This window comes from Saccopteryx bilineata, chromosome 6 (genome assembly GCF_036850765.1).
Source record: "Saccopteryx bilineata isolate mSacBil1 chromosome 6, mSacBil1_pri_phased_curated, whole genome shotgun sequence".
Lineage (NCBI taxonomy): Eukaryota > Metazoa > Chordata > Mammalia > Chiroptera > Emballonuridae > Saccopteryx > Saccopteryx bilineata.
This window is the reverse complement of record NC_089495.1, coordinates 46,485,906-46,501,717: the sequence shown is the minus strand read 5'-3', so window position 1 is coordinate 46,501,717 and position 15,812 is coordinate 46,485,906. Positions and strand designations below refer to the sequence as shown.

Genomic DNA, 15,812 nt, shown 5'->3' with positions numbered 1-15,812 from the left:
GATGAGCTCAAACCAGATGAGCCCGCTCAGGCCAATGTCCTCGGGGTTTCGAACCTGGGTCCTCTGTGTCCCAGTCAGACAGACGCTCTATCCACTGTGCCACCACTTGCTTAGGTATCATTACTTGTGTGTGTGTGTGTGTGTGTGTGTGTGTGTGTGTGTGTGTGTGTAAGACAGACAGAGAGAGACAGAGATAGGGACAGGGACAGATAGACAGGAAGGGAGAGAGATGAGAAGCATACATTTTTCGTTGCGGCGCCTTAGTTGTTCATCGATTGCTTTCTCATATGTGCCTTGACTGGGGGACTACAGTAGAGCAAGTGACCCCTTCCTTAAGCCAGTAACCTTGGGCTTAAACTGGTGAGCCTTGCTCAAACCAGATTAACCGGTGTTCAAGCTGGTGACCTTGGCGTTTTGAACCTGGGTCCTCCACTTCCCTGTCTGACTCTCTGAAAGAATGAATCTTCCCCAAGACTAGTATGTTTGCTGACTGCCCTCTTTTCTACCACAGAACATGTAAGGAAATAAAATTCAGAAAATCACTTGTCATTTATCTCAAGCAGTTTTCTGAATTTCAAGTCTTAATGAGCATTTCTTGACTCTTAATTTTCTAGCTATAGTTTTTTTAAAAAAACTTCATTTACGTGATATAAAATCCACTCCAAGAGTTCAATTCAATGATTTTCAGCAAATTTACAACCAACTGCACTGGAGGCTGGGGTATTCTTGCTAAAAGGACTTAGCATAGTTCTTGCTGAAACTATTAATAGATTTTATAACAGGGGTCAGGAACCTATGGCTCACAAGCCAGATGTGGCTTTTGATGGCTGCATCTGGCTCGCAGACAAATCTTTTTTTTTTTCCTTTTAATTTTTTATCTTATTTATTCATTTTGGAGAGGAGAGAGAGAGACAGAGAGAAGAGAGGCAGGGGAGAGGAGCTGGAAGCATCAACTCCCATATGTGCCTTGACCAGGCAAGCCCAGGGTTTCGAACCGGCGACCTCAGCATTTCCAGGTCTACGCTTTATTCACTGCGCCACCACAGGTCAGGCCAGACAAATCTTTAATAAAAAAAAAATAATGTTAAAAATATAAAACATTCTCATGTATTACAATCCATTCATTTCCTACTGCTCATGTTCATGTGGGTGGCTGGAGCCAATCACAGCTGTCCTCCGGGACAACACCAAATTTTTATTGGATAATGCGTAACGCACACGGGTCGTTGTATGGCTTTCACGGAATTACATTTTAAAATATGTGTTATTCGGCCCTGGCCGGTTGGCTCAGTGGTAGAGCGTCGGCCTGGCATGCAGAAGTCCTGGGTTCGATTCCGGCCAGGGCACCCAGGAGAAGCGCCCATTTGCTTCTCCACCCCTCCCCCTCTCCTTCCTCTCTGTCTCCCTCTTCCCCTCCTGCAGCCGAGGCTCCATTGGAGCAAAGATGGCCGGGGCGCTGGGGATGGCTCCTTGGCCTCTGCCCCAGGCGCTGGAGTGGCTCTGGTTGCAACAGAGCGGCGACCCCCGGAGGGGCAGAGCATCACCCCCTGGTGGGCAAAGCATCGCCCCCTTGTGGGCATGCCAGGTGGATCCCGGTTGGGCGCATGCGGGAGTCTGTCTGACTGTCTCTCCCCGTTTCCAGCTTCAGAAAAATACAAAAAAAAAAAAAAAACCTAAAAAAAAAATATATATATATATATATATATATATATATATATATATATATATATATGTGTGTGTGTTATTCATGGCTCCTTCAGCCAAAAAGGTTCCCGACCCCTGTTTTATAAGGAAGTGCATTGATGGGCCTAGAAGTTTCAAGAGTCTGTCTAAAGTTTGTCAAGCAAATAATCTTTCTTAGTGGTTACATGGGTGTTTTCTTATAATTATTTTAAGCTAAAGATACATGTTATATTTATGTATAAAGATGCAACACAAGTAAAATTTCTCACAGACTAACTGCAAGGTATGAAAGGGCACCTATTAGGTAAAGGAATTTGTAAATCATATTATGGTTCAGTGTCAGTATTTCTAGTTCCTTTTAATTCACTTAATCACAATTCAAAGTGATTTTCATTCATTTATCCATTCGATATTTATTGAGCTTGTCTAGTTGCAGGTATTTTATTAAATATAAGAAAGCATGGTCTTTGTAATCATGTTGTTTAAAATCTGGTAAGGGAAAGAGACAACCAATTAGATCACTAGCACAGCAAGGTAAATGTAATGGTACAGTATGCATAGGGGTGGTTTCTGAAATGAGCCCTGCAGTCCATCTAAGTCAGAGGAAGAAGAGAGGGTCATGGCATTCCAGACCAAGGGCAGCATGCGTAAGCAAAGTGAGAAACAAGACATTGAAAGAATGGTAAGAGACTAGTTTTGCTGAGCTACAGAGTACATAATAAGGAAGTGGTGAGAGATTTGGTTAAAGATGCAGGCAGAGACAAGATCATGAAAGGCTCTGTAGGATGTATTTGTTAGAATTAGGCTTGGCTGTGAGTTACTGAAATCCAAAATAATAGTGTAAACAAGACAGAGGTTTATTGCTTTGTCATGTAAACCATGTGTCTGGGTAGGTGGTGGCTACTGTGATGCTGCACACTGAGTCCAGGACCCAGACTCCCTCTTTTGTTACTGCTCTGTGATCCAAACACAGTCAATAATTAGCATAACACAGGCCATTAAAATAAAAGTGGTTTTATTATAAAATTCTAAAAATGTGCTTTAAAGTACAGTCATGGGAATACTGCATAATAAAAGGAAACATATCTTCATAACCCAGACAATCACATAGCAGATTTATATTATCCATGGAATTAATATCGTTAAAAAAACAATCTTCTTTTCAGTTAAGAAGCATCTTCAGAGCACCATTATTTGAAGGGAAGTAATTTTGCATATCAGAGTTCATCTTTGGTCTGAAATTAAGAAGCAAAAATTTAGAGCCATAAAGAAATCACATATGAGTTAGGAAGACTTACATTAGTCTATTAATTGTTTTCCCTTAAAGAAGAAAGAAGGAACAAAAAGGTCAAGTTATTGCTATAGACCAGTGGTAGTCAACCTGGTCCATACCGCCCACTAGTGGGCGTTCCAGCTTTCATGGTGGGCGGTAGCGGAGCAACCAAAGTATAAATAAAAAGATAGATTTAACTATAGTAAGTTGTTTTATAAAGATTTATCCTGCCAAACTTAGTGAATACCCAACATAAAGTACTTGATAAGTAATTATTATTATATGCTTTAACTTGCTGTAACTCTGCTTTATAAATTTTATAAAGTAAAGTTACTTCCCTACTTTATAAATCACTATTACTGCGGAACCGGTGGGCGGTTAGAAAATTTTACTACAAACAGAGATACAAAAGTGGGTGGTAGGTATAAAAAGGTTGACTACTCCTGCTATAGACTTATAGGGTCTAGAACTGTTTTTGGAATCACCCATGGGTAGAGTTTTATAGGGCTACTGATAAGGAATCCAATCACCTAAGATCTGTGTCATTGTAGAGGGCCTTGTGTTATGAATTGTCAGTGACAGGGTAGGGTAAACAATAAAGAAGAAATAAACAAAGCTGTCATTCCAGCTCCTCTAAATTCTACAAATCAGTGGAATCATTTGACATCCCTCAAAATAGACAAAAATAAAAAATAAAAAGAAGAGTGGAGAGAGGAAGCTGTCCAGGTTCATTTGGAGCCCACAAAAGCATTTTGACATTAAATCACTAACTTTGTGAAAGGTACCTTTCTATTCTGGCAATGTGGTTTGTCACTATTTGTAACTAATTTTATGGTTTTGCCCATTGACAGGAGCTAATGTTAATTGATGATGTACCATTTCAAAGGACTATTTGGTGGCAAATCAATTCTCAAAAAACAAAACAAAACAAAATAAAATCAGTAAAATCAAAACTCTGATTTGTAGCACGTGCTGTTGACATGGTGTAAATATTCCCATGAGTCAGATTCCAAGATACCAAAATTTAGCAACTGTGCAAAATTTCTAACTATTTAACAATCAGTGGGCTTGCCTGAGCTGGTTTCATCACACCACTGGGTTGTGGCCACTTTATTCCTTTTAAAGGCAGACATAATAATTTTCCTTCTCACTTATGGTTACAATACCACAATATTGAGTTTATTTGTTCAGAGACATGATGTTGCTTAAAATAATGTCAATATATAATATATATAAGCCACACTTTTATACAATGTAAGTTCCTTTAAATAAAAAACAACTATAATCAAGATGACTCTGTCCTGCTGCACCGTTTTTATGCACAATTTGAAGATGAGAGACTGGTTTTTGGTCCTGGCTTTGCTGTAATCCAGCTAGCTGATTCTGAACTAACCTCTTTGGGATCAGTTTTGTTAACCGTAAAATGAATGTATTTCCTGGATGACCTCTAAGGTCCTGTTTAGCCTGACAAGTCCCTATGTGAATCTGCCTTTTATAAACGAAATCAGTATGTAGTGGTACCAACACAGATTGTTCTTCATGAGTCATCTGCTAACATGATTAATCATATATATACGATTAATTATATTTTTTCAACTCTAAATTGGGATGATGAACTTTGCGCCAAACCTATCTTACAGGGAGATGAGGCTATTAGTTGATACAAGTGAAAATACTTTAAAAATTGAACATCTAGTCCAATGCCATATGATCTGAATTCTCACATTAACAAAAGGCTTTCCTCCACTTTGTTGGGAGATCCTATGCTTTCTTACTTAACTGCCTCTTAGTGCTCTTTCTTTGGCCTTGTTATTACCTATTATACCTATGTCCCTGGTATAATGAATTGATTGGAGGCTCCAGGAGAAATTCAAATACTGTTGCTTAACTGAAAGACTAAAGGAATAAAGGAAGACGTGGCTCAAAGTCAGCTCTTACATTGACATTGGCGAGTCTGGTTACCTGTTTCCTATGGCATGTGCAAGGAAAGAGGTCATCCTCGGTCTGTGGTTCTACCCTCTTCATGCCCTCTCGGATTTGGGGCTCACTCACTAGTAAACTGGCATATTCCTGGATAGGTAACAATACAAAAAGCATTCCTTTTATAATACTTAAAGTATATTTACCGAATTAGATATGCTGGAATTTGCTAGAATATGGTCCCATTTAACTCACATGTCAAGTTACAATATACAAAGTCCTCCATACTCCCCTTAAACATTCAACAACAGAGCTTCTGAGAGGCAGCTGTTCTTTGGACACTGGCTGCCTAGTTCTAAGGATCCATCTCTCTTTATTCATCCTCCACTAACTTGTATTTATTTTTTTACTTAGGTTTTACTGCCTTTGTCTTGCAATGAAAATATAATTGTGCACATGATTTTCCCTAGACTGAGAATTTGAGGACAGAGACTATTTCTGTCTTACCCACCATGGCTTGTACAGAATCAGTCCCCCCATCTTCATTCATTATGTGCTTCTTCTGTGCCAGGCTCTATGTCAGGTGCTTATGTGCTAGTATATGTGAGTTGAGTAAAGGAACACTACCTTGTAGCTCTTTAGGAATTTAGATAGTAAATCCCCCTGCTCTACCAGTTTCCACCTTCACCCTCTTTATCCCTTCACTGTCCTCTAGGAAAGGTTATAAAGGGGAAGAGGCCAATTTAGATCAGATAAAAGACCAACTTTATCTTGTACCAGAGCCTAAGTTATGAAGCTCAATATCTTCAATTCTGAGATTTAGAAAGGCTTAATTTATATCTAGTATTTTTTTTTTTTTTTTTTTTTTAGAGAAGAGAGAGAGAGGGAGAGAGACAGAGAGAGGAGCTGGAAGCATCAACTCCCATATGTGCCTTGACCAGGCAAGCCCAGGGTTTTGAACCGGCGACCTCAGCATTTCCAGGTCGACGCTTTATCCACTGCGCCACCACAGGTCAGGCTATATCTAGTATTATTAGTAGTAAATTACTTGCTTACTACTGCATTTCTTTTAAAAAAAAAGAATCTTTTGAATTGTCAGATACATTTCAATTACGATCCCTGAATGTTTAAGTCCATAAAAATTTCCAAGACAAATAATGGCTCATATGGAGTGAGCACAATAGTTCCAAACATAGCTTGCACTCTGAAGATCAAGAAATGGTAAGGCAGCAGTGATATTGTAGAGAGAAAATAGGAATCCACGCACAGTGATTTTGCAGAATCAGATGGCAATATCTTAACCACATACCCTACAGCTCTAACATTAATAGTTTTCCTTTAATGTTGTAGCATTATGTACTAACTAATCTTTGGTTTTCTACTATTTTCGTTATTTTCATTATCCTTGATTTTTACCTATAGAGGTGTACATTTATCTCCTTCTATACTTTCAGACATTGTTAAGTGAAATATTATTTGCTACTAATATGATCAATTACAAGTTAGACGCTATTTTCATAGAAAAATACTGACCTGGAAAAGTTTAAAATAATAACAGAATATGTCATCACCCATGAGATTATCTCTTGCAAATTCTTGTCCTGTTTTTGCTATCTTCTTCGCCTGTGGGAACAACAACAAAAAAATCCTTTAATGAAACATATTTTCCCCCATGCAGAAATACAAAAACTAATCTTCAGGGTACATTTTAGTGAGACAACAGTGGGAGAAATATCTTTGGGGATAGTCTTACGTGGTACAGGGAACAGTTAACAGAGTATGTTCAAATTAAAGGGAAGTTTTTAAGACTTGAAATTTGAGAAGTCATATTAAACCTTTTAGAAATAAGCCTCTCTTAGAAAAGATATACATTAAATGAAGTAATGATGACTTTATAATGTAAATGCCACATTAAGCTTAAAGTACTGCCTTAAAGTGTTTCAGGAATTGGTTTGAAGTTTATTTCATGTAATCCCTCCTTTTCATCCATAGCAGTTAGCTTTTCCTCTTGCCAGGCTGGCTATCTTCATTTCCATGTTCCCAGGAGATGTGAGAGAGTGCTTGAGGCTCAGATCAATCTGACTCAAGATGAGAGCATAGTCAAGGTCAAGCCTTGGCTTTTTGTTTCATCAGACTGGACAGCTGATCCAAGCCTCTATGCCTGTGTTCACCCTGAATGAAACTGCTAACCATGGGGCTTCCTATTTACAGGTAAAGGTCTATATCTGAGCATACTGAGCAGATATTTAAAATGAACCCATGGTATTACAGTACAAGAAAACTGACCTCTTCATCGTGATCTTTTGCCCATTGAAGTTTTTCTAGAAGATCGCTCAGGTTGCTTTTAACTGGAATGTAGTGTTTCCAGGGCTGCAGCTCATTGTAAAAGTGTTCATAGTAGATGGAGTCCTGCTTCAGCACAACACTGTCGCCGACTAGAAGATATGGCAGGCGATAGGCTGCGACAGTGCCATCAATGTTTATTTGATACTTATGCTGTGAAACAGCAGTAAAGTATAAGAACCCCCAATAAATTTCCTTTTTTTCTACTCTCATTATTCTCTTCCCCTTTCCACACAGAAAGCCTCACCACCATCAGATTTGCCCAGATTCTGTCTACTGCTTTCACCACTTAGTAAGTGCTATTATATAACATGCTGAGTGGAAGGCTTATTTCGATGCTCTCATAAGTTTCACAAAGAGACCACTATCCAGTAAATTAATAAACTAACTGTTGTCCTCAGGCTACAACCTAAGGAAAGACTGATTTATAGTAACTTGTAGTTTCTCTACTACTTTATTGATCACACGTGAGCACCTGATGATGGTGCATTCTATTCCATGTCAACCATACCTTTTAAACATCAGATGGTCACACACAGTTCTTAAGGAAATTAACAAGCTCTTAGGCAAGTACCCCCATGAATAAATATATTCACAGCACTGTAGTAATCAACAGTCGTTAACTGTAGCAGATTCAACAGGTAAGAATAAAGCAAAGGCATGCCAGAATACCCTAAGGAGGGATAGCTGGAATTAGCTCTCTTTGGTTTTAACCATATTTCAAAAATCTCTGCGATATGCATATGGAAACACTGACAATGTGAGTTATGCTGCCATATAACCCATCAAAACATAACAAAACAAAAACTCTTGGCATATACAGCATAGACCGAGCTTGCTCATCTTTGCCTTGCCCACCTTTCTCCCCACCACATGGGACTTCAAAAACTAGAGAACAGGGCAATGTCCTACTGTGTGAAAAGTGAAGTTGTTAGCAAAAAGGTCATCTCCCAGGAAACATGATCAATCCACATTCTAGATACAGAAAGCGCTCCCTAATCTCCAGAATTCCCACGCAGACCTTTTGGATGGTTTTCAAGTCATCCCCCCACCAAAAGGCCTGATAAGTGACACCTGGTTTATATCTTTTTTTTTTAGTCTATTGTCAAGTTGTAGCTCTGGGGAGAAGTATTTGTAAAAATCACTTACATGTATTTATTAATAAAAAATGGTTTTGGAGCTGAAATGTGTTTATCTTGAGGGTCAGTTGGGGGAAAAAATGACAGCTGTCCCCTGGCCCTAAACTCCCTGATGTATATTTAATGTTAGGGCTGGGTACTGAGCACAGACCTAGGTTGCCTAACCAGCCCCTGGGGCCCTACACCTTCACTGAGTTTTATGCTCACTTCTCTCCTAAACGCAAATACAGTGGACCCTGGGACAACATGGGGTTTAGGGGGACTGACTCCCATACCCTAGCACTGTCAAAATCTCGTGTATAACTTTTGACTCTCCTCACAGTTTTCCCTTGGTATCCAGGGAGGATTTATGCCAGAACCCCTACAGATACCCAACTTTACAGATGATCAAGTTCCTTCTATAAAATGGCATAGATCAATGCACACAGTTGGCCCTCCACATCTGCAGATTCTCAGCCTCAGTTGAAAATCTGTTTTTGATCTGCAGTTGGTTGAACCCATGGATACAAAAACTGGGGAAATAGAGGGCTGACTGTATATTGGGGGAAAAAAAAGAAACAGGCTATATAAGTGGATCTGTTCAATTCCATGTCGTTCATGGGTCAACTGTATTTATTTATTTATTATTATTTTTTATAGGGTCAACTGTATTTAGAAAAACAAAAAGGATTGGTCACAGATGACGTCATACCTTGAAGAAATCAAAAAATGAAATGTGTTTCACAATGGGACCATACAGGCTTTCATCGTGTTTAAAGAAGAAAAAGTTGGTGAAGGCAGCATCTATGAGTTCTGGGTGTTTTCTGCTGAGTTTAACCAGCTCGAGTCTCTCTTTGCGGCTGTCGCGTCCTCTCCAGACAGCTGTGGAGTTTTTGCTTTCCCAGGGAGGACCCGTGTTAGCTTGCACAGACATCATATCCAGACTTACTCTGGAAGACAGAGAGTACAACACATTTTCCTTCCAAACCATCACATCACCAAGGTTCCTGGGAAAGAACTCACCACAGAAAAACCCCAAGGCTCTGGGTCATCTGCGACCCGATCTCACCGGCCCATGGTTTCTAGGACAGAGTCAGTCAGGTCATACGTAGGCATCACAATATCCCTGGAATCGGTGGAGCCACACCAGGAAAAGATTGGATGGATCTGTGAACTGGATTTGGATTTCTTTTTTTCCAAAGGCCAGTCTCCCAAATTAACAAAAAACTCCACATCGGGCATCCTCACCTGGGAAAAAGAAAACAGCTTATTTACATTTCTTGCGTTGTATAATGCCTTCTATTGATCAACGTGTTGGGAAAGGCAGGGTCCTGCATGCAGTCTTTCAGGCCAAATAAGAACAGTCTAGGACCTGGCACATTTCCCCACCAAGACATAGAGAACCCTCATACTTTGGGCTAGGAGTCTCTCCTAGTGAGGGAATATTCTATTTCTTTTCTGCTTAAATGCAGGGGTCAATGGCCCTCAGTCACACCCTCACGTGTTGTATTTCAGACCCCACAGGAAGGGGTCAGGGCGCTTCCACTGCCGCAGAAAGTGGGAGGGTGGCTGGCTGTGGATGGATCCACTGGCCCTGGGGGAAGGCCGCATTGAAAGGTGTTCTCTGTGTTCTGCTGACTCTTTGTCCTCTGCTCTTGCAGACTCTCTATCCTTTCCTCTACGTAAATGTTGGACCACTTGACCCTGGTGGTCCTGTTGTTTGTTCTTAGTGACCTGAAACCATGTACTGGTCTCTTTACTGGGTGGTACGTACCTGCCTTTTAACCATGGCCACACTCATATTCTATCCTGCAGTACAACTTAAACACACAGTGAGCAATGAAACACAATAAAAATTAGAAATCATATCAAAGGAAAGGCCAACCTCTAGGTAATGATAATTACCTTGATCTGAATAGTGGGAGAGACAAGAGTATTGTCATATATGTAAGCATACTGGATTTCCTTTCTAGGGTACCCATATGGGCCAACAGACTTGCTTCAATAAGAATGAAATGATAAAGGAGATCTGTGTTCTAATACTGCCAGGGGACTCTAAGATAATTAGAGAGAAAGAGAATTTCTAGAAAATAACTACAACACATGGCACTTGAGACTCTAACTCTAATTCCTGGTTAATAAGCCAGGTACTTCTATTTTAAAATACAATAGGTGATGAAACCAGGATTTGAACTGAACTCTAAAACTAAAGCCAATACTAGTCACTTCCAAGCTGATCTGCCTCTACTGGCACAAATGTGTTGAAAGAACCCAACCATGGGAAAATGTTTAGGGTATTTGTGAAATAAGATAGATAGATTATATATATATATATATATATATATATATATATATATATATATTAAGGTAAGAACTGCACTGGTCAGTTTGAGAAGCATTTTGAGAAACTGGAGTCCTAATATATTAAGGCAGGAACTGCACTGGTCAGTTTGAGAAGCATTTTGAGAAACTGGAGTCCTAATATATTAAGGCAGGAACTGCACTGGTCAGTTTGAGAAGCATTTTGAGAAACTGGAGTCCTAAAGAATATTCTTATTTTTCTATGGACTGACACAGATGAGCAAGAAATACTTGTCAGCCCTCTGATGTCTTAGCATTAGGGTGGCAAAAGACTAATACTATATAGCTACTCACATTCAGAATTAACTCACTGTAAATGCTTTGCAATCTTAAGAAAGGTACTATTATTTTCCATGAGTAATTCAACTAATAGATGCATGCATACAGGATGTTCAATAAATAGCTAGTAAGCAACTGGTAAAAATGATGATATAGTTTTTCATATCAACTGTTTCACTGTCGCTGTCAAGTACTTCACTAGAACCCCGTTAAAGAACATTATGCCAAGGAACAGGATTCAGAATACGGCAAATCTTTTTTAGGCTAAAAGTAGGTGTAGACCCCAAATAATTTTATTGTAAGGTATTTCTCTCTACAAGGCATTGTCATAAGGTCAAGTGCATTCCCCCAAAAGATATGCCAAGTCCTAAACTCCAGTATTTCAGAATGACATTATATGGAAATAGTAACGAGTTATTTGCAGAAGTAATGAGTTAAGATGAGATCATACTGGAGTAGGGTGGGCCCTTAATCTGCTATGACTGGTGTCCTTGTGAGAAGAGGTGAAGACATAAAGACACACATGGATAATGCCATGTGACAACAGAGACAGAGGCTGGAGCGATGCAGCTGCAAACCAAGGAATGCCAAGGACTGCGGGACACCAGCAGAAGTTAGGAAGAGTCAAAAAGGGTTCTCCCCTATAGGGATCACAGGAAGCAGAGCCCTGCTGATGCCTTGACCTCAAACTTCTAGACTCCAGACTGGGAGAATAGATTTCTGTTGTTTTAAGCCACCAGTTTGTAGTATTCCGTTACAGCAGGCCTAGGAAATTAACACATGCATCCCACATGACATAAAATTTCAGGAAAGTATTATAATAAGGCTCCAAAATAGAACACCCCTGATATTATTTTTGGTTTGAAAAAATATAAAACCAGGGCTTAAATTGTTTATTATACATAAAAGAAAAGAAATACTTACTTTTCTAGTCAAAGAAAGTAGTATGGCATCCATGAAAATTCTAAAACCTACATGTTCACCATGAGTCTTGATATAAACCTAAAAGATAATTGAATGTTTATTATGTTAGTCTAAAAGTCCTGGCAGGCTTCACTGAGGTAAAGCTTATCACAATGACCTTCAGAATGATTTTTAGTAAAATATGTAGCTAATTGTAGCCATATGGTAAAAAAAAAATCACAAACAAGCAAACCTCAATCACAAATTGTACCTTGTTATCCTTTAAAGTATAGTGACACAAGCTCTGCCTTTGTCCAAATCTCTTTGGGATTTCCGCTGCAATCTTTTCTGGATCAACAGTAGGGAAATGTGCCAGATCTCTCTGAATCTGAGCAATGGTTTCTGGGCAGTTCATCTCCCGTAGCCAGGCTGCACTATCTTCCAAAGGACAGTCGCAGTTCTCGTGGTAAACTGGCCCTAAGTACACACAAGCAACAAATTATACAGTAAAAACTTCACTCAGTATTTGGAACAAAACAGATATCCCTAGTATGGTTTCACAAATTTTGCCTAGGTGAGAGGAAGGGTATTTTGATGGAAAAAACTTTTTTAGAAGAAAAATATTTTTTGGACAACTGTGTGGAGATTGCTAGGGGTGGGGTGAGGGAGGTAGAGCAGGGCATGAAGGTGACAAATGCTGATGAAGATTTGACTGGGGTGGGGGTGAAAACAATACGGTGTACAGAGATGTGTTGTAGAATTGGGCATCTGAAACCTGCATAATTATATTAACCAATGTCACCCTGATAAAATTCAATTAACCCCAAACACATATTTATCACACTGGGGCATCACTAATAAGTCAATTTTCTGTTCTGACAGCTCTTCACAGTAAAGTCAGGATATTTTCACAGGTCTAATTTGCCCAGATTCAAAAGAAAGCAGATGGGTACTATTATTTGCTCACAGTTGCTATTATTATTATACAGTCCATCATTCTTTATGTTTTGTGTACTTAACACTAACCGTACATTGGTTAAAAGATACCAAAGAAGTATACCTGTTTTAATGAAAGACAAAAGTGATATGAAATTAATATTTGAATGATTTGTTATACAGTTTCTTAGTGTCCCAGGTATTTTATTCAATGGGTAAATCATCATCAATAACAATATAAGTAAAGCAAGAACCCTTATTATGCTTTTATTTTTTTTTCAAGAATTGTACAAAACATGAGGCAATCTTCAAAACAGTTCATATTGTAATGAACTGATTCTTGTTTATAGAAATAATACAACAGAATCTGAATTGGATTTTTATTGTCATTCCTTTCTATAATTTTCGGATTCCCACCAGACCCAGGCAGTAGTCAACAATGGAATCTTTTCTAGCAGGTTATATTGAACCACGTGGTCCTGGTGGAATGTGAGATGGGAACCTAGACACTTTTTAAAACATTTGATTTCTTGAAGGTAGGGAACAAGAAAATTTTGTGTCTTTGTATATACATTGCTTTTCTACTGTTTTAGGGAACTGTCTTACTGAGATGGAGGGTTATGGCTCTAGATAATGCAGCTATAATCTCATCTTACATAAAAAAATCATAGAATTTCTCTGGAAAAAATACTATTGGAAGACAAAAAATAAAAACCATAAAAAAATAAACAGTCAACTTCCCCTCTTTGCTTCAAGCCTTCTCTCTCTTCCTGAAGTGATCAAATTTCAAAAATGCTTATCCGTTATTTGACTTATACCTCCAATGAAGTAAGTGTCATTTATGCCCATCTTGTATATACCTTGATTATTCTTGCTAATGTTGGGTATTTAAGGAGCAAATTCTCTATGAATGTGTGTTCTTTCCTCTTTAGTGAATTATATCATTTCCATTCAAATCTTGCATTTATCTACCGGGTTCTCAATTTAGTTTAAGAGTAGGAAATGTCAATATTTTTTTCTTTCAGTGGAAAAAATATTATGCTAACTTGTTTTTATTGAATAAACGACATGCCTCATTGTACTCAAATAGCTGTTTTAAAATTATGTTCTAATTTACCTTTTAAAATATATGGAGATCTGGCCACATGTTGACCTTGGAATTTAACTTCTACCTTCAGATTTTTGTAGCTTGCATACATTCTATATCTGACTATGAAGGATCCATCTTTTCGGTCTAAAACCTGGACTCCAACTCTAGTGAATTGCTCATCTGGTGCTGAGATTTTAATCTGGAATACCTTTTCACCTGGAGAAGATGTAAACCTGTGATAGAAAGAATAATATACAAGAATTACTTTAAGGAGAAAATGCACAAAGATAATGCTCGCTAGTCTGTGAACCTTACTCTTCTCTATGTTCTCCCTCTATCACACACTTATCTTCTCTCTTATACTTTTAGTACTAGAATGAGTATGAATCAGATATTAAAAAAAAAAGATGACAATGGCTGAGATATTGAAAAGCTTCATTAGAAAATCTCAAGGAATTATGATAAGACAAGTAATCTATATAAACATAGAACATATTTATGCATTTCATATAAAAATATTCTTAACTACCTTATTTCATGCCCATCACATGTAGAAATTTTTGATCAAATGGGGCCTCTAAAGATCTTTTGAAAAATCTCTCTCAATGACTGTTTTAAAAATTAGTATTACAAATCATGCCCAGCATGGGCAAAAGCCAGTAGATAGTATATCACCTAAGTGATACTATATGGAAGTTTTTTGAGTGTTCTTGCTGTTAAGATTGTGTTTAGTCTCTCGGATTCTACTGGAAAGTTTATTTCTAACATCTTTTTTTTCCCTACAAAATATACATGGTCAGCAATAAAAAAAAGACATTTTCAGGAGTATGTGAATTCTAAAAATAAGTTTTGAGTATAACTTCAATTGTTAAATTCTATGGAGTGAAACAAACGTTTGTTTAAAAACACATAGGAGATTCATTCTTGGATACTTTTCCTCTACACTCTAATGTTTCAAAAAGTGCTTGACTTTTCGAGTTTCAAAGCACATTTACTTGTAGATGTCCACCTGGAAACAGGGCAGCACCAGGGAAGGATAGAACCAACCAAGTTTCTAACAACTGGATTTAAATTCCTTGTAACAGCTTATGCAAAAGTAGCTTGAAATCGTACTTCTAGCAAAGTGCGGGGGCTTTGTGTCTCTAGTCATATGGGAATCCCTACCAAAATAGGCAAGAAAACAGCTAATTCAGAATGATTTCTAAAGCTACAAAGATTGGTTGGGACTGAGAAAGACAATTTACAACCAGATATGGATAGCACCCAAATATCCTGGAATTTAAACTACTGTGGAGAAACGAGTTCTTGGGTGGATAGAACTTGAAGGAAGTAACAGTAAGCTTTAGCAGCATTCCAAAATAATTAGGCAGCTGTTTCTCAACTTACTTATTTCCTAATGTATCCACCGCCTGAATATAGAAAAAGCGCGCAGGAAGGACAACAGCTGCTTTCAGCCCTGGTCCCCATATTTCACTCTTCTCTGGGCTCAGTCGTCTCTCTTCGCCAGTCTCGGCAAATGCTGGAAATGTCCCCAGAAAGAAATAATAAAGCAGCAAAATGCTAAACATTTACAAGACGGACTATCAAAATGATCTATGGATAAATGAAATAAAAGAGGTGGACGGAACAAGCCGTGGTTTGGGCACGGCAAGTTGGTCGACTGCAGCAGCAAAAACGGCTCCAAAGGTGTTGCTTGCTGTGCAGGGGGGGCGCGCGGGTCTCCACTTTCCCAAGGAAAATCACAACCCCAGCGCAGCCTTGTACAATTGGAGAGTGCCAGCCGTTCTGCTGAAATTGGAAAGAACCACACTGTTCCTCTTTCTCTGGACAATGATAAATTTGCGTTGCTCTTGCAACTGGAGCATCATTGGGGGCGAATCGTCTCAGGTTCCTGCCCTAGGCACCG

General features: G+C 38.7%; 1 protein-coding gene across 1 annotated transcript; it reads right to left on the bottom strand.

Annotated features, from left to right (window-relative positions):
- Positions 1-2,681: 2,681 nt before the first annotated feature.
- On the bottom strand, positions 2,682-15,476 carry POGLUT2 (protein O-glucosyltransferase 2). The gene is made up of 10 exons (XM_066237315.1): positions 15,293-15,476; positions 13,934-14,139; positions 12,152-12,357; positions 11,902-11,979; positions 9,407-9,585; positions 9,050-9,287; positions 7,163-7,372; positions 6,410-6,499; positions 4,919-5,026; positions 2,682-2,918 (listed from the first exon to the last, which is right to left on the bottom strand). Exons 1-10 carry the CDS (start codon positions 15,472-15,474, stop codon positions 2,901-2,903), a joined length of 1,515 nt encoding a protein of 504 aa, XP_066093412.1. The 5' UTR covers positions 15,475-15,476; the 3' UTR covers positions 2,682-2,900.
- Positions 15,477-15,812: the final 336 nt, after the last annotated feature.